This window comes from Ctenopharyngodon idella, chromosome 3 (genome assembly GCF_019924925.1).
Source record: "Ctenopharyngodon idella isolate HZGC_01 chromosome 3, HZGC01, whole genome shotgun sequence".
Classification (NCBI taxonomy): Eukaryota; Metazoa; Chordata; class Actinopteri; order Cypriniformes; family Xenocyprididae; genus Ctenopharyngodon; species Ctenopharyngodon idella.
Window position 1 is genome coordinate 16,783,521 of NC_067222.1, and position 24,882 is coordinate 16,808,402.

At 39.2% G+C, this 24,882-nt stretch overlaps 2 protein-coding genes across 1 annotated transcript; one reads left to right on the forward strand and one right to left on the reverse strand.

Moving 5' to 3' along the window:
* Nucleotides 1-24,882, forward strand: part of LOC127508111 (zinc finger protein 234-like) — a 404,421-nt gene that overhangs the window by 252,135 nt on the left and 127,404 nt on the right.
* LOC127510133 (complement C3-like) lies at nucleotides 48-23,934 on the reverse strand. Its single transcript, XM_051889614.1, is given in 31 exon segments — nucleotides 48-73; nucleotides 157-246; nucleotides 3,509-3,614; nucleotides 3,709-3,798; nucleotides 4,047-4,131; nucleotides 4,212-4,263; nucleotides 4,350-4,437; nucleotides 4,556-4,615; nucleotides 7,704-7,859; nucleotides 12,742-12,891; nucleotides 12,894-13,100; nucleotides 13,353-13,463; nucleotides 14,315-14,471; nucleotides 14,558-14,633; nucleotides 14,712-14,915; nucleotides 15,072-15,155; nucleotides 15,360-15,426; nucleotides 15,551-15,760; nucleotides 17,753-17,892; nucleotides 18,034-18,071; nucleotides 18,304-18,649; nucleotides 18,832-18,879; nucleotides 19,390-19,519; nucleotides 19,613-19,771; nucleotides 21,195-21,392; nucleotides 21,478-21,693; nucleotides 22,090-22,233; nucleotides 22,328-22,443; nucleotides 23,515-23,629; nucleotides 23,711-23,813; nucleotides 23,891-23,934. Coding segments are annotated over 30 exon segments (3,717 nt in total). The 5' UTR covers nucleotides 23,759-23,813; nucleotides 23,891-23,934.

A 24,882-nucleotide genomic window follows, 5' to 3' on the forward strand; every position in this document is an offset into this window, starting at 1 on the left:
CACTGTGTTAGTGAAGGCATTTTCCATTTTTATGTTTTACATTTGTGCTACTCGTATTTTGAATTACGTATTGCTTTGTGATGTGTTTTAGGGTTGAAAATTTAACAAAAAATGCTGGTAATTTTCTGCCAGTGTGCAAAAGGAGATGAGACGGACCCTGTGAGCAGTGGCACACATTGTCTTTGCAGAGCTGATCAGGCAGCTGCTGGTCTTCAGGAGGAGAGTAGAACCTGCTGCAGCGCTTATCTGAAATAACAGAGATCTTAGTTAGCATTCATCACATAAAACATCTTTAAAGTGCCCAATCTTCATAGCAAAGCAAACACTTAGCCAAGACCACTAATAATGTGATGGCCTCCTGGTTAACGCTGTCTCCAGCGACACAAGTTTGATTCCTGGTTCGAGGTCCTTTGCCGATCCCATTCCCCTCTCTCCACCCCACGCTTTCCTGTCAAAATCTCTACTGTCCTATCTAATAAAGATACAAAAACATAACTTAAAAAAAACCCCACTAATAATGTAAATCAAATAAATCACAATGTTTTTATATCTCAAGAATCTATCTTTTTCAGTTGATGCTTTAGCAAATCTTCACTAAACATTATTTGTAACAAACAAATCATCTCAATAAGCTTTGTCTTGCTACTTTTGATAATAAACAGTCTCAGTTTTCAAATGCAGTTTTGGTGCTCTTTGATGTGACAGATCGCTTTTCGCTATCTCAGACATTCGCTGTTAGAATCCTGTGACTTTGGTTGATCTTTTTCTTAGTTTGCTGACAAAATGGGGTCTTCTGACAAAATGTGTTGTTTGTCTTTTCGGAGGTTGTTCTCTGGGCCGTGCGTTCTTATGTTTTGAGTGTTCGGGGCATGGTGTCTGGATCCTGAGACTTTGGTCTAGTCTTGGTTCAGTTTGAATGTTTGGGGTCCTGACATCACATCTCAAATGCTCCTTGCAGATCTTTCTGTCTCATGTCTTGTTTTCTGTTCAGGCACATGGTGTTTTTTGTCATTTGTTAATGTGCTTTTCTGTCTTTCTTCTGTGTTTGTGTGAGCACATGGCTTCTGTCATGTTTGTTTGCCATTTGTCTTGTGCACATGGCTTTTTGTTTTAGTTTCTGTTTGCCATGTGGCCCTTCTGTCAGTCTCTCCCTGCACCCTTGTTACCTTGATGTTAGTTAATTTGCCCACTTGTTTTACAGCCTGTTTGACAGAAATAATGTTTAAATCATTATTTAGTGGAAAAGTATTGGTATGTGTCAGCTCGCACTCATTACATAACAAAAAAAAAGTTTCTGAAGTATTCAAGCATGTTGATAAATAGATGCACCATTTACATGTTCATGTTATTCTTAGTGATTGTTATTCTTATTGTATGTTTCTACAAATCTTTTATGAAAACACATTGGGAGCAATTTAAATGTTTGTTTGATGCTCAGTTTTTATTTTAATGGCAATTATTTTATCTAAAATTACAGTTTTTCTCAATCAATTTGACACATTTCTCCAAACTCAGGTCACTGTTCTCAAAACAGATAACACAGTAATCTGAACACTTTGTAATTGTCCTAAACAGGTTGTAAATTTTCCTTCATATTACAAATCACATGCAGAATTTTCTCAAAAAACTGCATAAAATTTCCAGATGTTTTCACAGAATTTCATACAGCTGACCAAAACTTTAATATATCAGGCGGAAACAATTGCAGCTCTTTTTACTGGTCCAAACACAACAAACAAAACTCTGTTGAATTCTCAGCTGTACTTGGAATGTTCTCAATTAGCCCCAAATAAATATCTGCTGAATTAGTAATACACACAACACAGGAAATGCAAATTTCCTAATTGTTTACACAGCTATCTTAATTACAAAAACTATAAAAGGAGAAAGAAAAACAAACAAAACAAACAAAAACAAATTAATTTAAAAAAAAAAAAAAGAAGAATGGGAAAAGGAAGAGGTGTAAGAGTGAGAGGTTTTGGAGAGGATAGAGGAAGGGTAACACTGAGAGGGAGAGGAACAGTGGAAGAGGTAGAAGGTATAGGAAGAGGAGATGGAGCAAGAATAGTTGAGGATGTAGGATAAGGAGAAGAGGGAGGAGTAGAAGGTAGAGTGGAAGGCAATGGAATTAGTGAAAAGAGCAAGAGAAGAAAATATATGAAGACATGAACAGAGGGAAAGGGGAAGAAAGAAGTAAGAGGAGGGAGAGGTAGAAGAATAGGGTACAGACAAGTTTCAAATGAAATCAGAGTAAACCTAAATTTAAATCAAAGAAACCTAATTGACCATGTCATAAATGATGGTCTTTCCTCGAGGGAAGCTGGACAGAGAGTTCAGCCCAATATAAACATCCCTGAACAACAAGTGATCCAATCCACTGATGGTGTAGCACCCAACGCTGTCTTTGGGCCGCACAACACAGAAAGGCTTCTAAATTGTTTAAACTCCCTCAATGAAATCAACTTTCCACAGGGTGATCAGGAGCAAACTGAGTGAAACTGTGTAGTTGTGTGAGACAATGTTCAATTTCACCATTCAGCACTGGTACAAGAGTGGTTTGAGCATCACCCACATTTCAGGATGGTGTTCCTTCCAGTATATTCTTCTCTTGGAGTTGGAAAGCATATGATCACAGCCCTTACAATCAAGTAAGTCTTCTTCAAATGATGGAAGAGGCTTGTGGAGAAGTTGAGGCACAAGGATGGATCCAACATTCACTGCTTTTTTCCCCATGATGCATGAATCGTGAAAATATATGCTGAGATGTTGATTTGACAAATTCTTTGGCCAGATGTAAATGAGAGGTAAGATCTATAAAGTTCATTGATTCAGTGATTACAGTACATTTATTTATTTACTCACTTATTTTTTTTAAAAATATTTTTAGGCGAAAACTCATCGTTATACAGGTAAATTTGTCATTAAAGAACTTTGAAGAACACGATTAAAGAACAAGAAAAACATGTATTTTCATTCATGTATTTGTGTATCTACAGCTGAATTTGTTATCAAATCAACATAGTTTTGTTGATAGTATTTATTTTTGATAAAAAAAAAAACTGCAGAGCTTCATTATGCAGTGAATACTGAACTGTTTTGCCAACATAAGAGTGTTTTTAGTTTCATTCATTCATTTGGAGAAGTGTCGAATCGATCGAGAAAATAGAAATTGAATTTAGTTGTGAAGAAAGAGTTCCTTGTAAAGTTTACAACATTTTAGTGATAAATGATATGTACTGTACCTGGAATAATTCCAAATTAATCAAATCGAATCCAGAGCTTATGAATTGGAATCTAATCATAAATTTGTGTCAGCACTCAGCCCTAATTCATAATGATATTTGAATAAAGTTATGTTTTAACCACATATTTGATTTAAATAATGTATTAATTAGTTGAATGGTAAACTGATCACATAAATAACAGCAACTAGTATGAACTACATCAGACAGCAAAATTAGGAAGTTACATAAAAAAATGACAGTTTGAATTACATGTGTGCACGCACCTTTGTTGTAGTAATAGTAAACTGTGACAGTGGATGGCTGAAGAAGCCCCACTTTAAATTTCTGATGCAGTCTGAACGAGATCACGTCTGTCCGAGTACTGGACACCTGTCCAGGACATTTGGACAAAGAAGAATATTCAACATTGCCTTCTTTGACATAATGTTAAACAAGTTTGAACTAAGGCTTGTTGTTTGGTTACCTCAAACAGGTGAATTATGAGGGATCTTCTGTCGCTCAGGTTGTCCACCACTTCAAAGTTGTTGATGTATTGATCCACTGAACTCATGAGCTATAAAGGCAGCAAATTCATTATCACTTATCTAAAACCAGCTATTGCTGTATTCTGTTTGTCAACCCAGCAAACTTGTGTGACCATTTTGAAGACGAGTAAAATCTGCTTCTAATCACACAGATTCCTTTAAAAAGTTTAGATTTTGCCCAGTAAATGTGACCGCACCTTAATTCATACCTTTTTACTTGCATCTTAGTATGTATGATCTGTAGTATTTATGATCTATCAGAAGTCTGTGGTCTCACCTGCTCCAAGTCTGAGTTGTCAGGCTCAAAGCTGGTGGGCAAGCCAATATCCAGAATCACCATTTTCGCCCTTTCTTCCAGAGACCTGAGAAAAGTAAAGGCACAATGCAAAAATGTGAAATGTCTTGTCCTGCCAAGAGGGAGTGAAAAAAAATAAGATCTCACCTCACTCTGATAGTAAGCTTGTAGGTGTTTTCTACATCTGGCCGATGATTTTCTAAAATGGAACACAGACATTTGATTGGCATGTTTGATATTAATGTTTAAACCATATAAGAATTCTTAAGAGAGCCAAGACTGCACCAGTTTTAACGATAGAGACATTGAGCTGGAAACTGTTACACGTGCTGTTCTCGCAGGCATCAAGAAGTTGGTGGTACACCGTCACTACCTGGGATGCATAAAACAGGAAAGAAATGATTTTTATAAGTATTTTACAATTCAATACACTATTTACCATGTTGTGGGCTGGTATCTTGGTTACACTTTGTGCAAGTGCATTCATGTACCTCCAGAATTCCCTTGCCATTCCCAGTAGCCACCACTGTCAATTCCTTGTCAAAAGGTACCTGGAAGTAAGAAATAGAGCTATTATTTTTTTAAAACCTAAACTGAGTTGTTTTTTGTGAGTTGTGTTGTTGCTTTTTCATTTTCCTCAAAATTATGCTGACTGATGACAATACATGCAGTAGGTGATAATTTACATCACAAGTGTTGGTAAATTTTGACATTGTAGATCAGGGATGCATTGTCATCAAATTTGAAGCCAATACTGATGACTTATATCTTAAAACTGTGATTGCAGTACTTATTTTTCAAAAAGCCATCTCACCAATCACATTAAAAGTGTTCTCTGTTTTGTATTTGCATTCATTTTTATGTGTCTTAAATTTATATTTCTTCTTTTTAATTAACTGTAAAACAATTCGGGGTTGTCACCGTCATGCGCTGTTTAGTTTAGTTTCTGTTATGAGTTCTTGTTAGTTTCAATGGTTACTAATTTGTTATCATTCTGTTCAGCTGTTTATTTTTATTTTGCTCATTTATATATACTCACTGTTTGATTTAGTTCTGTGTCCGGTCTCATCTACGTTTAGGAGTTTTGTTGTGATTCACCTGCGGATTATCAAAAGACTGTTTGTGTTCCTACTCCTTTCTGTGCTTTCTACAGAAACCAAGTGCGACAGAAGACCGGACCCTCTAAAAGAGTAACAACGAGTTAGAAATAATGGACACACCAGCATTGCACCTCCTCCCAGAACACTGGAATTTGCTGGGGTATATCCCTCACAGTCTGCAAGCCCGAGGCAGCCACCTTGGTCATCCCTGAACTAGAGTCGGCTACCAGTAAAACCTTGGAATCTACATGTGCTGATCAGTCCACCCTAGAGCAAGGAGTGGACCTGTGCTTTATCAATCTGTGGTCTGCGGATCCTGTTCCCACCCAAACCCCTCAAATATTCACTTTCTTTGCCAGCCTCATTCAGCCATTTGGATGCTCCACTCCTGTCTGGAAATCTGCCTCCTCCGATGTTTCCGCCTGACTTCTTGGTCCCATCTCCTTCACTGGTTACAGCCAGTCTCCTGGATTCGTTGGCTCCGCTGGAGTCATCCAGCTACTAAGCTCTGCTCCCACAGCCAGCTCCATGCGGTTCTTCTACCCCGTCTCAGACTTCTCCTCCACCAGCTTAGCATGAGGCTGAGTCCTAGCTTCACATCAGGCCTCCAGACCCATGCCTCCATCTCAGCCTGTCGGCTCTGCTCCAATTATGCGCTTCCTTGTCTCCGCCATGGCCCATCTGCCCTGGAACTCTGCTGGGCTCCCTTGACTAACTGGATCAGCTTTGGGCAGTCATCACTCAGCTTCCGCAATGGACTTCTGGGTCTCCGGCTGCGCATCGACCCTCCACCCGTTTGGCTCCACCAGGCTCCTCACTTCCTCCGGCTTCCTAGTCCCGAGTCCAGAGGCGACTCCCTTCCTCGTCCCAAGTCGACTCCCTTCCTCGTCCCAAGTCGACTCCCTTCCTCGTCCCGAGTCGACTCCCTTCCTCGTCCCGAGTCGACTCCCTTCCTCGTCTCAAGTCGACTCCCTTCCTCGTCCCGAGTCCAGAGGCGACTCCCTTCCTTGTCCCGAGTCCAGAGACGACACCTTTCCTAGCCCCGAGTCCAGAGGCAACTCCCTTCCTCGTTGAGAGCCTAGAGATGGCTCCAGTCCCCGAGTCTGCTCGAGAGCCATAGCTCCTCCTGAGAATTTTTTGGGGGGTGCCATATACCCGTGGCCATGGTGGCCGAGGCCACGGAGGCCGCACCGCCATGGCGCTCTGAACCTCCTGATCCACCAGGGCGCCCTGAACCTCCTGATCCGCCATGGCCCCCCGAGAGGCCTGAACTGCCATGGTCACCTGAGCTGCCCGAGCCGCCGTGGTCACCTGAGCTGCCCGAGCCACCATGGCCCCCCGAGAGGCCTGAACCACCATGGCCACCTGAACTGCCTGCGCCACCATGGTCCCCTGAACTGCCCGATTCGCTATGGCGCCGCTCTGGAGGCTTCATGTCCCCGTGTTACGTCCTTGCCAGCCTCCAGAGTGCCCACCCTCCCACCCCTGTGGATGTTATACAGCGCGGGACGCGCCTTCCGGGAGGGGGGATATTGTCACGTGTTGTTCTGTTTAGTTCATGTCTAGAATTTGTTTTTCATTTGTCACATGTTCTCAGTTTCCCGCCTCTTTGTTACTATGGTTTATGATTTGATTAGTGTCCTCGTTTCAGGTGTGTCTAGTTAGTTTCTGCCTTTGTTTGCCTTGTATATATTCCCTGTGTTCTCCCTCAGTCTTTGTCGGTTCTCGTCTGTGTTGTGCTATGTATATTGATCTCCTGCGTTTTGTCATTAAAAACTTTGATATTGAAGCTCCATCGTCTGCGTGTGTTTCCCACAACCAACTCCTGACAGTCAGTAAATCAGTAAATGAATTAATTAAGAAAAAAAAAGTGGATCAAGAATCTTTTTGGAATCGGATCGTGACTCCCAGAATCAGAATCTGATCGGATTGTGAGGTGCCTAAAGATTCCCATTATAATTCATAAATATTATATTTAATATTTCAATATTCGAAAACATCCAACATAAACATCTAAATTTGAAAATAAATATAGAGTATAATATGTGGACAGGGACAGGCTGGAGTAAATTCCGCCTGTTAGATACCACTAAATGAAAGAGTTACTGTATCTGTAACAACTGTAAATTCTGATGTACTGCAGGGCACAGTCTTAGGCCCTTTTTTGATCTCCTTGTATATACTCACTTTATCTTATGAATGAGTGAAATTATGCTATTTTTTCCACATCTATTAATTTATTGAGAAAAAAAAAATAGTTTGACAATTTTCTGCATACATCACAAATTGTATATTTCTAGATGTATTTTGGACTGGTGAAATTTGACATTTCATTTGAAAAGCCAGTTTGGAATAATAAGTACTGTGAAATGCATCATACAGAGCAAGCAAGCAAGAAAGAAAGAAAGAAAGCAAGAAAGCAAGAAAGAAAGAAAGAAAGAAAGAAAGAAAGAAAGAAAGAAAGCAAGAAAGAAAGAAAGAAAGAAAGAAAGCAAGAAAGAAAGAAAGGGCTAGTGAAAGTCCCCTATCAGATGCTCACCTGAGCAGTTTGAAGCTTATGAGCCACTTTTGGTAGGAAGGTCCACTGAATACTTTTGCGACCAGGCACACGGAGCTCCACCTTTAATGTACGTTTGGAAGGAGGAGGCCACTTCACTAGGTACTCAGACAGGGCCTGTAGCACTATTATAGTGGACTGGGGATAAAAGAGTACAAACACACAAATAAATGTGTTGACAGTCTTTTTAAATGAGGTACAGAAAGAGTTAATGGCTGCATTCTACTATATAGTAGAAAAACAGAAAGTGACAAAAGAACACTCAGAAGATGTCCAAATTCACAGTTCTTCAGCAGCAGGCAAAAAGTACCCAGATGATCTACTTCTCCCGGCGACTGAAGTCTGTATTTGATAGACACTTTACTATCCCATGAGGTCATAAGAGGATTTGTGAATGATAGTGAAGCGATGCTGGTAAATCACATGATAAGGACAACATGGCGAATGACAACATGGCTATGCGTCCAGATTTCATTCATTCTATACACATCCATACTTTATAGAAAATACTTTTTTAGCGGTCGCGAAGTAGTTACTTTTGCAAAGAAAGTACCTGTGTTGGACACAGCCAATGTATTATAAAAAAGAATCCATTACTGGAAATAATGTATCGCGAACCAAAATGCTTATTCTCCTAAAGATCCTATTCCCCTGCAGAATCCTCTATGCCTAGCCTTTCCTCAATGTTTGTGCAAAAAACAGCACATTATCATGATATCTTGTTAGATAGAGGACACGGATTATATACACGACCCTAAAATGATGCATTAATTGGAACTGATTAAAATGTTTAAAGCATTGAAAAAACTTCTGTGGGTTGATGAATGTCTTTTATTGTATGTATGTAGTCTTTTTTAACTGCTTTTAATGCATTTTATTTCAATCTTTTTTATGCATCCTCTTTTTAATATTTCCTATGCATTCCATTTTTATTAAATTGTTTTATTTTGTAAGGGCTGTCCGAGTGGAAGAGATAGGGAAAGGAGAGAGGCATCGAACGCAATCCAATACAGGGACACGAAAAGTGACGTAGGACACAAAAGTGGTGTATCTGTGTAGAGATACCCCTACAGGGAGTGTAAAGCACTGGATAAGGTCAGATCCAGGCAGTTAGGGCTCATATATTTGTTTCCTGTTCATTCCATTTTTATTCTTATGTATTTGTTTCCTTTTTCATGTAAAGCACTTTGAATTACCATTGTGTATGAAATGTGCTATATAAATAAACTTGCCTTGCCTTGATTATGGTTAATATAAAATCATATAAATTAAAATTGTATAATATACAATTTATCACTATATTATCAATGTAATATAAATATTCCATTGGAGGCTATCGAGACAAAGGGATATATTAAAGTATTAAACATTAATATATCCTCTTTAATATAATAAAGGGGCTATTATATTAAAGAGGATATATTAATGTTGTTAAAGGGATAGTTCACCCAAAAATGAAAATAATCCCATGATTTACTCACCCTCAAGCCATCCTAGATGTATATGACTATCTTCTTTCAGACGAACACAATCCGAGATATATTTAAAAAATATCCTTAGTCCTCCAAGGTTTATAACGTGAATGGTAGGTCAAATTCTGAAGACAGAAAAAATGCATCCATCCATAAAAAAAAAAAAAAAATGAATCGATATGACTCAGGAGGGTTAATAAAGGCCTTTTGAAGCGAAGGTATGTGTTTTTGTAAGAAAAATATCCATATTTAAAACTTTATAAATTCAAATAACGAGCTTCCGGCGGATGACCGTATGCATACTGCGCACGTCAATTTGGGCGGAAGAGCAACCTTTGACCCGACGCGATGACGCACGCCGAGGTGCAGAAGATAGAGCAAAACAAAACACCGGTCACGAATTAGAAGTCTAAAATGAGAAATTTTAAAGAGAAATGTCGGAGGATTTCGATATAAGAGAAGAGGAGCTTGAGTTTGTTGCACAGCCATATTTGTTTGAACCGCAAGAGGCGTCTAAGCTTACGATTCTCCTACATCCTGCGTCAAACATCGCGTCAGAGGATTACTCTTTTGGCGCAAGTCAACTTGGGCATTCTGCATGTCTTTTATTTCTTGATTTCTCTTCTGCTTTTAATACCATTCAGCCTAATTTGTTAATAGAGAAATGAATATCTCATTTTAATATTGATTTAAATGTTGCTGGATAGATTTTAGATTTTTTTAACAGGAAGGTCACAGTGTGTTAAAATTATTGATGTATATTCTAAACAGTTATTTTGTTCTACGGGGTCTCCTCAAGGATGTTGTTTGTCACCCTTGTTATATATTATGTACACAAATGATTGTTGCAGCTCATATGAGAACAGGCATATTATTAAATATGCAGATGATTCTCTCATAGTGAGTCTTCTGCAGGAACAGGATCAAGGGCATGGTCCTGTAGTGGATGATTTTGTCATGTGGTTGAATAATTTCCACCTTCAGTTAAATGTGGAAAAAACTAAGGACGCTTTAATTAAATTTGGGAGGTCAATATTAAGTCCAGGGGTGACAAAGATAAATGGTGTGGATATTGAAATGACTGACAATTATAACAGTGATTGATAACATACTAAGTTTTGAAGCAAATGTATCAGTTGTTTGCAACAAGTTTCAACAAAGACTTTAAGGAAGATGAGAAAATTTAATGTGTGCTCTAAGATGATGGCACTATTTCTTTTTACTATTTCTTATTACTAAGTCTTTTATTGAATCACTGTTTTCCTTTTGTATTGTAGCTTGGTTTGGTAATCTTACATTGACAAACAGGAACAGGTTGAATAGTCTTGTGAAGGTGGCAGGAAAAGTCATAGGGGTAAGTCAAATCCAGCCTATTGATATTTATTATAGACAAGTTTTGAATAAGGCACATTTTAAGAAATATAAATCATCCCTATGTTATCCTCTGGGCATCGTTTTTGGGTGCCAGGTGGAAGAAAAAAAAAGGATTTAAGGTTTTTTTGTTTGTTTGTTTGTTTCGGTGGCTGTTGGCTTAATTAACTTCTCATAGGTAGATTTTTTATTTAGTTTTTTATAAACTATAATTAGTGTGATGTGTATTATATATTGTTTGTGTATGTATTGTCTGTATGTATGTTACCTATTGCTGAAAAACTAGTTTCCCCTAAGGGGGACAATAAAAGAAAAACAAATAAACAAAATCTATTAGACTGTCTGTCTCATCCTTATCCCGGGGTTACCATAGTCCAGTCCATATCCAGATCAGATGGTGGACCTTCAGCTAGACACGATCAAAACACAGCCCTGAATGTCAGCAGAGATCATGTCAACTGTGAATACCTCATCGACATGACAGCCATCGGCACAGATCCTCAACAAAGGAGGATTCTCCATTCTATCACCTGATGGAGTTTGGGTTCCTTGCCACTGTCACTTTTGGCTTGCTTAGTTGGGGACACTTAATATTCAACAACATTATTGATCTGGCTGTACTGACACTGTTGTATGAGTGCTAAACTGAGCTGGATGATGATATAATTTTTTGCAGAAGTGCTTTATAGATGAATCAACACTGAACTGACTTCAGCTGAGCAACAGCTGAAATGCATAATTCCTGTTATCACTGTAAAGCTGCTTTGAAACAATCTGTATTGTATAAAGTGCTATATACAGTCAAACCAAAATTTATTCAGACACCTTCAACATTTCACAGATTATCACAGTTTATTTGCTAAAAAAATGGTAATAAAATATGACAAGATCTCAGAGTTAAACTGTGTCAGAAAAAAAAATAATCTTAATTAAGTCAGATAACACTCAATCAAAACATGGTCAGGTCAAAGTGTCTGAATAATTTTTGGTCCCAAATTTTTATCAATTTTACTGGTAGTCCACTGTATGAAGAATTTTTGGGTATAATGTGTCACAGTTTAATTTATTTTGCTATCCTCACTTACAGAAATGAACTATAGTGTCCTGAACCCACTAGTAAAAATATATCAAAAATTATACCTGGTGTCTGAATAATTTTTGGGTTGACTGTAAATAAAGGTGACTTGACACTGTTCTGAATATGATCCAGACATCATCTTTAATAAAAATTCTCTCAGCTTTTTGTTCAAAATGTCGCTTTTTTATGAAAAAATGAATATGTATGAAGCTAGAATACAAGGTTTTGTTGTTGTTCAAACGCAGAGGCTCTGTTCTTTATTTTGACAAACTCTTTAGCAGATATTCATAGAACAAAATATTCTGGGGGCCATGAACGTTTGGTGAAAATCATCAAAAATGCTGGTGGTGGCTGGCAGCTTTTTTAAAAACACTGGCAGGGAAAGAGTTAATCGGCAGAAACAAGCTCCAAAAGACGCCAACAGACTCCGACGGGGAACACACTGATCCGACAAAGCCTGACAAAGTGTCTGTTGCCGTCTGTCGGCATGGTGTTGATTAAATGATTGAATGAATGAATGAAGCATTTATATAGCGCTTTCATATGTACTACCCAGAGCGCTTTACAATCATATCAGGGGTCTCTTCCTCATCCACCACCAGTGTGAAGCATCCACTTGGATGATGTGACGGCAGTTACAGTACAACGGCGCCAGTGCGCTCACCACACACCAGCTGTAGGTGGAGAGGAGAGAGAGTGAAAGAGCCAATTCAATGGATGGGGATTATTAGGAGGCCATGATTGATAAGGGCCAATGGAGGGAGTTTGGCCAGGACACCGGGGTTACACCCCTCCTCTAACGGACTGGATTGGATTGGACTGGATGCTGATTTATTAATATTTCTACTTGACGTTGTGTGGAGTTTACTGGTAGATAAGGTCAAAGACTATAGATACACAGGCGCTACAAGCAGCTGTGAATGAATGTAAGCTGGGACAAATTTGCATATTCATTAAATGAAGCAAGGGTGTAGAGTTACATTCAAGCTATTTAAAGGTTTGAAGAAATTGAAGGTTTGAAGAAAAAAACATTTCATTATGTCATTTTGATTATCAAAAATGATTGACTACAGGGGTAATTTAACATTGACGTTCTTACCTGAGTAGAGCCGTAGCCTCCTCCATTATCACGACGCTCATTTAACCATCGAAATGGAGCCATCGCCTCATTCACGTGACCTCCTTTGATCAGTGCTAACAATGCGTAGCCGGTAGCTTCCAGTGTAAAGCATTCATTGTTAGAGTCAGGCCAATGGGTACGATCTGTTGACAGAAGAAGGCAGATAAAAGAAGAGAGAGAGACTGTTTCTTATGAAACAGTACCAAGTTTAGCAACATGCTCTTCGTGCAGTTGTGGTTAGATAATGCTAAAGCGTAGCAGACTATAGCCGCTGAGTACGGCCTCTTCAGGTGGGGGAAGCGCTTTTGGAGATACATCGCTGCTTTTCTGGAACTGCTCTGTATTGATCAACAATAAAAAATATAATTAGAATCATTCAAGACCATAAGCAGGACAAGGTTAAGTTGTTTAAAACAGTGTTATCATAATTTTAAAACGGTTTGTTACCCTATAGCGAAGAAAGGGAAAAAAGGGTGTGTGTGTTAATTTTACTCTGTGTATGCACTTGAGTGAATATGTGTTAATGACCTACTTGTGTGTGTGTGTGTGTGTGTGTTTGTTTGCTTGTAAAGGAAAAAGACCCAGGTTACCTTTATGTTGGTCGGTGACTCTTGGCAGCACACAGAATTTGGTGTCTCTGCCAGAGCAATGAGCACGAATGCCGTCAGAATCTCTCTGGATTCAGAGCCCTGCAGGCCTCCCTGCATCACAACACAGTGGACATAAGCTCTACCCAGTCAAATCTGCTTATGTACATGAAATAAAACAATGTCCAACCTTTAATTTTTTCAAATTAAACATGGACAAAACTGAGATCATTATTGTTTGAACCCCGTCACTCACTAGCAGCATTCCTAATGACTTTTTCAAAGAGATAGCTGGTACTCTCATTAAATAATTCAATACTGTTAAAAACGTAGGTGTTATTTTCAATTAATCTTTTTTCCTTTAAGCCCCATATCAACTCTGTCACCAAATCAGCATTCTTTCATTTACACCGCATTGATCAGCTCCGTCATTTCATTAGTATCAAAGATGCCGAAACCATTTTCCATGCTTTTGTCTCATCCCACCTTGATTACTGTAATGCCCTTTTCATTGGTTTATCAGTCAGCTCCATCTCCATTTTAGCATACGACACAATCTACTATCAAATCTGTGCATATGCACGCTTTATAAATGAGGCCATATTCTTGATAAAGTATTTGGAGTTCAATTATATTTAATGAGTATAAATCCTCAATGAAATGATGTTCCCTCAGTTGGTCGCTGAAAATAAATCCTGACAATGTGTCCTAACCAAGATTTTAGCAACAAGCAATTTGCCTGAACAGAACATTAAAATGGGGAATGATGCAGCACAATTGAAAAATCCAATCAGAATAGTTCTCCGTTTACACACTCTCATGTGCGCAACACACTGCAGAAAGTACAAATCTTGTCATAATCTTGTATGACTTCCATAAGGAGTTTTTTCCCAGAAAATCCTTTTATTGAGAAATGAATGCGTTTTCCTTTGCTTTTTATTTTGAAATACTGGTCTCTCTCTCACCTTCAATGTGATGATGTAGACCTCATTGTCCTCCTGAAAGGATCCATCTGGACGCTGTTTGTAGAGCAGGTATCGCAGTGGGCCGCACAGATGCCTCTCACTGACACTGATGAAAGAGTGTGCCATGGAGAACACCTTCAGCACGAATGCAGTGATCCTGACACGGACAGACATGAACACACGTCAGCTCTGCTACAAAGGTTCAGTATCTTCCTATAGTTTGTGTTGGGCTGGCATGAATACCACGTGCTGCTGCCTGCTTTGTTGTAGGAAGGGTACGAGTCATCATCCTTTCGAAAATCAAGCTGATTTTCATAACCTATCAATACACAAATATATAATTATCTAAAACATGTGAAAGGATGATGTTCAGATCCCTGCTTGTGTCTCGTCGCACCTATTTGTATGTTTTTGATGGCCTCGTCTCTGCGGTTTAGTCCCACAGTGCCCCAGTTTAAACTGTGGTCTAGGTAACGGACTGCGATGAGGAGCAGCATCATTCCGGCCAGGTTCTGCTCGACACACCCTCTAGGCATACGGATCAGAGCCGCCAGTGAGTCCTCCTTCATGGAATTATTTATGCAGTGTGCCAGCAAATCACCTGTGGAGACACACGCATACCCAATGACAACGAAGCCATACTCTATATTCAAAAACAATATCTATATGTGAGTTGTTAATTAGCAACAAAAACACCCCTAAATAGTCAAAGTAATCTTCAATATTACCTGATGTAAATTAAAAAATAAATACAAACCTCTGACATTGATGAATGCCTCAGGCTTTGAATTTGGTACCACTGAGTTTAACTCAGTTTTCTTCAGTTTTATCACCTGAATCCCTGATAATAAACACAAATTAATATTCTAAGGGACAAAAGTGCACCAAAAACACACAAACAGTACAGAAATAACCATTCATTACAGAAAAAAATATACAAAATACAAAATATGTACACAAACTTTACTTCTAAAGCTATGAAATCTATACAGTACATCTATGTATTGTTTTGCAACAGGGGGAAAAAAAAACACTTGAAGATCACCATTGTTTCCTTTCTCAGAGGGGTCCAACACAAAGATTCTTGACTCAATTCTCTGGATGCCCTCTTCCTAAAACATCAGATCCAGCACAAAAAAATTAGTTTGAGACCCTTTCACGGAACACACAACATGTGCCATGTAATAGATCACAAAATGATTCCATAAATATGTGTGAGATGTTTTAGGAGCTCACTACAACACGTAGATTCTTCCTCACTCTATCCAGTTCAATAAAACTGTGTGCAATGACCATGACCTCTAGGGGGAGCTCTCCTGTCTTAAGGGGGATGATGGTGTATGTGATGAGCTTGGAGGAGCTGGCCGGCACCAACACCTGCTGTCTGTGGGGTCTTCTAAATGCCACACTACACATGCCCTCTGTCTTACTCAGGATCACCATTACCTGCAAACAGACACATCGTTCAGGCCAGGTTCATGGATCATTTGCTCACGTATGGCATTCTTGGATGCTTCTCATATTTCCAAGTATTTCCTCCAACTTCTTCCAGCTGGTGACGTCCAATAGCAGCCTTGAAATTTGTGAGCAGAAGTTGTGCTGAAACACTGTGAATTTTAGTTTATCTTGTTAAAGTTGATTCTAGCTTTTTACCTCATGTAAAAATGGATTTCCATTGAGTTGCGATACATGAAATAAAACAGTAGGCAATTTTATATGTAAATGACATTGTAAATGATAGTTAAGGAGTGAAACATAAAAACTAGATACTGATATAAAATGTCTCAGGTTACGTATGTAACCATAGTTCCCTGAGAACAGGGAACGAGACTCTGCGTTCAAATCGCATTGGGGAACGTCACACGTGAGCGGAAGTATATAAGGAGTGCCTAGAGAACCAGTCAGTACCTTATCGTCTTGAGGTAGTGTTCAGCAGGTAGCCCTGAAGCATGGCAGGGCAACGCAGAGTCTCGTTCCCTGTTCTCAGGGAACTATGGTTACATATGTAACCTGAGACGTTCCCTTTCGAAGGGAACTTCAACTCTGCGTTCAAATTGCATTGGGGAATGAAATACCCACGCCGCCATGCTTAAGGAGAGTGCATGCCAAGATGGCTAGACAAACGTCAAGCAGTTTCGAATGAAACGCAAGATAGCAACTCACTCTCGGGTCACACAAAAGCTGTCAGTGACAGCATTCCCTATGGCCAACAGCCCAAGCTGAGCCTCAAAGAGACCTTCCGTAGAAACCCTACCATGGCTTCTGGGACCAAATTTTCCGAGGAAAAGTGGTCCCTTAAAGGGAATGTGGCCAGGGAACCGAAAGGAGCCCCAGCTAGTCACTAGAGAGGGAACAAAGTCACCCCCAATGCCACCAGGGAGGCCGACCTGGTTTGATAAAGGACAAACTTAGTCTGTGCCAACGCTGTCTGAATACAGAATCTCTATAGTGCATTCTTCAGAGAAGAGAGAAAATAAGAGCGACTGCGAGAGGGGCAGTAAGCAACTCAAACCCACGCGTAGAGACAGGCATCCTGGAGAGTAGAACTCAGCTGAGTGCTATAAACCCTTGTATTGAGGGGAGTATAATCCGCTCATCCTACGATCTACTCAGTGCCTGATTATTTGCACTGAGGAGGCTGTGCGCTAGAAACCCTGACACAGGGGAGCACAAACCAGCTTGGGGCTGATCTTTAATGGGAGGCCTCAAGGAAGCCTTCACCAATGATCAGCTTAGGGAGCTAAGCACTATTACACAGACAACCCTAGCAGGGAAGTACAAAGCTCATCCTAACATGTAGACCATACTGTGGGCACATAACCATGGAGGCCAGAAAGGGCCTACATCATGATAGTAGTTCTATGTGGAGTAAGACTCACATAAGCTAGAGTACTTTGCCACAGCAGTAGGACATTCAATGGTGGCCTGCGAAGGCCACCTTGAACACCTATCTTGCTGGAAGCAAGAAACATGACTTCAGTATACAGCAAAATGAGACTGTGAAGTGCCCACATAACAGGTTAGGTTGAGCTCTGTACTTCCCTGCTAGGGTTGTCTGTGTAATAGTGCTTAGCTCCCTAAGCTGATCATGGGTTGTAGGCCTCCATGAGGCCTCCTCCTGAGGTTCAGCCCTAGGCTGGTTTGTGCTCCCCATTTCTGTCGCTTGATAATGATTTGTAAAGGTTTTTATTTGAGTTTAATTTAATAGTGAACTATGTAAGCTCAGTAGCATGCTAGAACTTTGGACAGACCATACAGGTTCCATCTGTCGATTGACGCTGATTGGCAGTGGTGTGCGTACATTTATGAATACTGGTTTCTAGTTTCAGAATGCTGTATATGTCATCTGCGTTCAGTGTATGAACCCCTTCAGATGGTCCTTCCTATATAAGTGGGCAATCTGAAGCTAGAACAAGGTGAACAGTCGTGGAAACTTGCCTTCAGGTTTTTGTCCATGTAGTTGTGGACCACAGCTTTGATTTGCACACGTTCATTTCTGGACACTGAGTGAGGCACATGCAGGTCTATGACGAACGGCCTCCATGCACGCACGTTATAGGGTTTGGCTACACAGAAACCTGCCAGACATCATGTGGTTCAGTTGTGTATGCAAAAACCAGAGATAATCTAATTATGCTGTCGTTGCCAAGACAAACAACAGACAAGCAAGAACAGGGCTGTATACCTGCTTCAGGCTAGAATCCCCCACTGAGTGATACTGTCAGGAAGAACGGTTTCCACTGGAAATACAGCCAGCCTGCAATGAATGTATGAAGAGTCACTCCCAACAAGGACTATTACAAAAGGACCTTACATTCATTTTCGTCAATCTGAATGAATACAGTCTTATTACAGATTCTCATGAACCCTACATTTTGCAATTCAAATCACATTTTTGTTTAGATGTACATTTATGTTTTCCAAACAAATCTTTAGTGCATGAGAAGTGCATGTAAAAATGGCTACTAAGTCAACGGTCAAACTCTTACCCATCTGACTGGGCTACACTGGGCAGTCTGATGTCAGTCCACAGCCACGACTCAAAGAACTTGGTGTGCACATCAGCTAAATCCTCATCTTCCTCCTCCATGTCCTGTCCTTCAAATGAGGCCAGACGAGCCATACGGCAGCTGTTTATTCTTTCTTCTTCTAGAAGCCCGGTCACGACATCAAGCTCCTCCCCTCGGTACTCCACACAGCAGTGGAGGAAAGCTAACATGCAGCACCAGTCCTCGGTGATATAGAGAGAGCGACGCAAGCATGAATAGTGCATGGGAATCTCCCTCATGCCGTCCACACAACACCTCCGCAGGGACTCGTCAGAATAGATCTTCTCTGGGAGAGAAGAACACACTGGTAAATGTTTGTCATTTTATAAAAACATTAGCATGAGACTACTAACTTTATTCTTCATAGGGAACATGTACTTTGTACGAGTTTGTACTGTAAAACTAAATTCTGCTCTCATGACTAGATATTTCAGCATTCCTGATATTGTGAAGATTATGTTCACTCACCCAACTTCTCTCTTTGTTCCAGCATTGTTCTTTTTTTGGAGCTATGATCTATTACATAAAATCAAAAGAAAGCTTAAACATCAGAAAAGAAGACACATTCATCATTCTCTTGGTCAGACTGGGAGTAAAATCAGCACAGGACCAATATTATGTTGCAATGTTATTCCCGCTCATCACAACCTGCAGTATATAATCTCCCTACATACAGTATGTATGCATTTTTAAGTGTAATTTTAAATTTCTGAAATCAATTTGATATGTCAGTTTTTCTCCCATTAAATTTTTGTAATTTTTCCTTGGTGTATAAATTTAGTTTATATAAAAATATGTATTGTACAACAATCAGTCGGTCCACCGGGGAACCCCGTGGCCAGTCTTTTCTAGTCTAATGGAATTAAAGGATACCTTTTTAGTCAAGACATTCAGCTACATGTGGGGACATGAGTGGAATGAAATGGCATGCCTTGCAGGACCACTGTGCTACATACTTAGACATAAATATAAAAATATAACAGGTATAAACAAGTATAAACCTACACATAGCTGTGTGTGAAGCACCTGATCCAGAGTTATTGTATCCTCCTGTGCTGGAATAAAACACCAGTCCCGCATCGCTGAAAACACCCATACTATCCCGGCCTCCTCCTGCGGTGCAGCCCATGTCTCCCTGACCCACCGCCTCCCACACCTGAATGAAGGAGTCATGAGTATCCATAAATCTCCTGGAGAAAACCAGCTGTTTGACTTGCATTTATGAAGAGAAATGTGTATTGTAAATGACCTTTCTCTGCGTCAGGTGGTTTTTACTCAGCAGAAAGATGGCATTATCCACAGCCACCAGGCTAACCTTTGCTCCCGGGTCACCCTTCACTTGAAATTTAAAGCTTCTGCCTGGTAAGTACGAATTGAGTTTTTCTCCCTCCACTGGTCCTAAACTGAGCTAAAACCATCACAATTAAGCAGCAAGAATTACATCGATGTATCATATCTCTGCAAGTATAAATAATTATACCACTATATCAAGCAACACTGTTTTACTAGATACTTTACAAAACACTATGCAAGCTGCAAGGACTATAGCGTGCAACATTTGGGTTCCAAAAGTAATAAAGTAATATTAATTTTTTTCCATAGGGAAACTGATTTTTAAATGTAAATCATAAACCTTTACTTATAAACCTTTAAAGACAGACCTGAAGTTGTTCAGTGGATGGTATATGTATTTGTTGATGCCATCTGTTCACATTATTTAGACTTAAACAATCATGTTTAACATCTAAATTCTTGGTGAAAACTATATTAATATAATATATATATACACATGTATGTAGAGACAGTGTTGGGGAAGGTTACTTTTAAAAGTAATGCATTACAATATTGCGTTACTCCCTAAAAAAGTAACGGATTTCATTACTTAGTTACTTTTTATGAAAAGTAATGCATTACATTACTTTTGCATTACTTTTTCTCATCTGGGCTGGGCCTGCTTGTTTGTTTTTTAATAACCAAAAAAAAAAAAAAAAAAATCAATTTTTGTCAAATGTTAAGGGCCTTTTACACCAAAAGTGAAATGAATAAGCCTCAGGCTGAAGGAAATGCATATTTACGTCTGTACAGTAGAGGGCGCAGCTCAAACAAACCTTTCAGCTGTGCTGCTCTTCTGGATTGAAGAATAGGATACAGTAGAAGAAAGTTCAACAGTCTTATTTCTAAATCTAACCTAAATTAATTTTTAGTTTTTAGTATGGTTGAATTAGATCATTGAAGGTCAGCGGCAAAGACATTGGTTAATAAAGTGAGATTAAATACATAAAGTAAATCTGTGTAATTTAATAAAGTAAATTATTACAGGTTTGTGTAAAATTCTGAAATTGCATTTCACTGTTTTTATTCATTTGGAGGAATACTGAATATTTTTGTGCAAGTGAGATGAGTAAATGCATGTTCACATTTAGTCTAGAACTACAATAACCATCATGTTCACACAGCGCACTTCACTTTATTTCTCTAAACATGGGGACAGGAGAGCTGTCAGTCAATAAATGTGAAAAAAGTAACTTGAATTACTTATTTGAAAAAGTAAGATGATTTTGTTGTAAATTGAAAAAGTAATGCATTACTTTACTAGTTACTTGACAAAGTAATCTGATTACGTAACTCAAGTTACTTGTAATGCGTTACCCCCAACACTGTGTATATATGTATAGATAGATAGATCATCTTGTATCTTGTCTTCTTTCCGATTTTCAAATATTTTTTGCTCCAAATAAAAGTTTGTAATTATGTACTACTAGGCACTATTGCACTCTACAATGAGTAGGCTATATATAGTCTTCATAGTTTTTAGATTAAAACTTACTTACTGAGCCTACACACTGGTTCTCCACATCCACAAACACTGAGTCTGCCACCACTTCTGCATGTAGTTGCCATGGCAAAATATAGTACGCCACCAGCCTGAATGAAGGTAACATCTCTGTGGTAACTAGTAATGGAATATTTGTGTCAGTCTGGCATACATCTACCCTAGAAGCTGTTATTATTTTCCCTTTGTTCATCACCTAAAAAGAGAAGGGGGGCATTGTTTACATATAGACTGCTGTATTGCAATCATGTATAGCGCTTCCCAAAATGTCCAACACTCACAACATATGTCAGCTGCTTCACAAGCTTTCTGTGTTCTGGCAAGGCAGTTTTGATGGTCAATTTGATGTTAAGACTGCTGCCCACCGCCACTTGTTTGTTGCCCACTGAGATGTGCAGGTAGTTCTTACTGTAGCCGTTAAAACCTAAATATGGCTCCAGAGTCATCTCCTGTACAGCCTGATTTTCTGCATTCACACCAGGAAGTGCTGTTTCTACCTGCAAATGTATGGACATATTTACCAAAATGAGACACGCATATAAGCTCTTAAAAAAGGTCTTTATTGTCAGCTATGGTTAAACAAAAAACCTGTCTGTAACATCCATTGATCATTTCCACTGCACAAAAGGTTCTTTATAGTGGAAAGAGTTTCTTTAGATTACTAAAATATTCTTGGATCTAAGAAGAAGTGGCTCTTTTAAGAACTGTTCACCGAAAAGTTCTTTGGAGAATCAAACATGGTTCTTCTGTGGCATCACTGTGAAACCCCCTTGTGTAAAACTCATCTTAAGAGTGTACACTAGTCCTGTCTTAAATGCCACTGTGGAGTCATGGAGTCAAGGACCTTAACTTAATATCTAACTTTGAATGAGTTTCTGTGGTGTTCAATGTACCTTCAACATTTGATTCTCATCTTCGTCAGGCATGTTGACGGAGACCCTGATAGTGCCTCTGTGTGTTTTAATTGGTTTTTGAAGGAAGTTGAGTTTAACAGGGATATTGGGGGCTGGAGATCCATCTTGGTTACTCACTGTAACCTAAGTAAAAAATAAAATAATTCTCCTCTAATATTTCACTTAAAGAATAATGCAAACATAGATAAAGCAGTAAATGTCAGAGTACCAAACGTACCACTATGCCTAGCGGAAGGCCTGGTTTGAAATACTTGGGTGTGTCCCTGATGGAGAGCACATAGTGTGACATCACTATTTTAATGCCGGATTTCTCTGCTTCCACAAGGTCACTACCTGAGAAGAAAGTCTTAAGACATTACAAAAACACAGCCCGAAACATAAAAAAAAATAAAAAAAAAACTATGGACAGGCTATAGTGTCAGTGCCATGAGTGGGCCTTGGGGGACCTGGCCAGTATATACCACTTTACAAACTTCTTTTGTAGGCTGAACTAATCCAAACAGTAATATTTAAAACTCTAAGAACATCTAGTGGATTTAAACAGCACTGCAGTCTCTGAAGAATTTCATCAACATTCTCTGCCAGCTTGCCAAGTCCTCACCCTGCTGCTAAACATTATTCCAACACACTTTCTATCAGGTATTAAAAAGGGCAGTTTTATTACACATTTGCTGTTCCATTTCAGAAGGTGATAGAGAACTATAATAACTAAATAAACATGCTAGTATCAAAAGTCATAAGGATTAGAATTTGTGTGTATTGTCTTGCCATTTTAAGCTTTGTAACACCATTTCCTAAATGCCATATGACACTTAAATAATGCCTCCTGGCATTTAATGCACGCAATGCTCCGCAATGCCATATCATGCATATTAATTTTGTCGTTTTTTTGTCGTTAATTTTGCCGTTGTTTTGTATGAGCACATGGCTTTGTTTTGTTTGTTTCTGTGTGCCATGTGCCCCCTCTGTTACCTGATTATTTGTTCATTTACCTCACCTACTCTCCCTTGTTATCCTCCCTTTTGCTCTCCTGTTTATTCTCCACTTTGTCTTGTGCCAGATTGATGTTGAATATACCCATGTCCTGTCAGTTCCTGTCGTGTCCTACCCTGTAGGAGTGTTTGTCCCCTTCGGTGTTATTTTTTTGTTGTGTTTTTATTTTTTATTCCTTAAAAGTGCCCATTTCACTCAGTGATTAAGACCTCATGCTTCATTCAACACAAACCTGACAATCACTAATTATTAAAATAAAATCTTAATTGTTGGCCAAAACAAGCTTGACAAAGAAGTCAATTGAAAAACAACAAATTTAAATACTGGAGTGATAAGAATGATACTCATACTAGTTTTCTAAATATTTAATACATAATTTTAGCCTCATATCAAGGCTAATGATTTGCCCACCTGAGCTGGTCATTACTGACGCTTTGACGTACACAGAATATCCCAGTAGGCTGCTTGTATTAGGATAGACATTCTTTATCTCCTCCATAGTCAAACTAACTTTTCCTCCATTCAGCTGCAAATAAAAGGTGAATCTGTAGTACCAAATAATACATTACTTTTTTCTTATACTCACACCTCTCACTCTTTCACTTACATCGTTCAGTTGCTTCATAGAAGTGATTCTCCTTTTCTGACCATTCATGTCAATACCAAACTGCACATATGCAACACCTCGCACTTGTTCACCGTAAAGATACCTGGGAAGAAGACACATAGTGATTCTTATCATTTTTAAGTTTTGAATGTTTTTCATTTACATGATAGACTGTCTCACCATGCTGCCTGTAGTGAAGGGCTACCTGAAACAGTTAGAGTTAAGAACATAGAGTTTAAAGAATAGAGTTTTAAGAACATCCACAGGTAAATCCAAGTACAAGAGAGCAAAGCAACAATGTAACCATAGACGAGACCCAACAAACTAAAAGTGAACACAAATGAACTTGAAAACAAGGATAATTAAACTTGTTAAACACATGAACTGAATGACGAAATCAAATCTGTAACTACAGTAACAAACTAGGCAGGTACAAATGATGCAAATGAAAATAAAGTCCGAGCAGGAGTCATATGTGACATTACACCCCTCCTGGAAAGTCGTGACCTCATGCTGGCAAATGAATAGAGGAGGAGGCTCAGGTGGAGGACGAGAGTCTGAGAGAGAGACCAAACAAAAGAAAATCCAGGGTGGCGGAGGTGGTGTGATCCAGGAAATGGCCTTCAATAGGGACAGATGGAAGGCGATCCATAGCTAGAACTGCAGGTCTGATGAAGAAGATTCTGATTCAGACAGAGAAACCTCTTCTCCAAATGCAAAACAACTGTTCATTAAATCCAGTAGATACCTCACTATCAGTGGCAGGAGGGTGGGCAGGGCTCACTTCCATACCCTTGTACTCCACCAGGACTCCCAAGGCAATGGATGGTAAAGCCAACTCGCACACTTGGTCAGAGTCTCACAGCTCAGGCCCTGAGGCAATGTTCTGCTCGTTCGCTCCCACTGGCACTGGCTCAAACATCGCGGCAGAGGTGGACTCATTGTCTGTCGTGGGCTCGTATCACCAAATATTGGATTCTTTTTGTCAACTTGTTTTCTTTCAATTAGGACAGGTTTTGTATTTATTTTTGGAACTGATCAATAGGCCTTATTTATCTGAGCTTATTTACCTCAGTTTTTGAGTGAAAAAATGCATTATTTATGGATAATAAAAATATATATATATATATATATATATATATATATATATATATATATATATTGCACTGTTT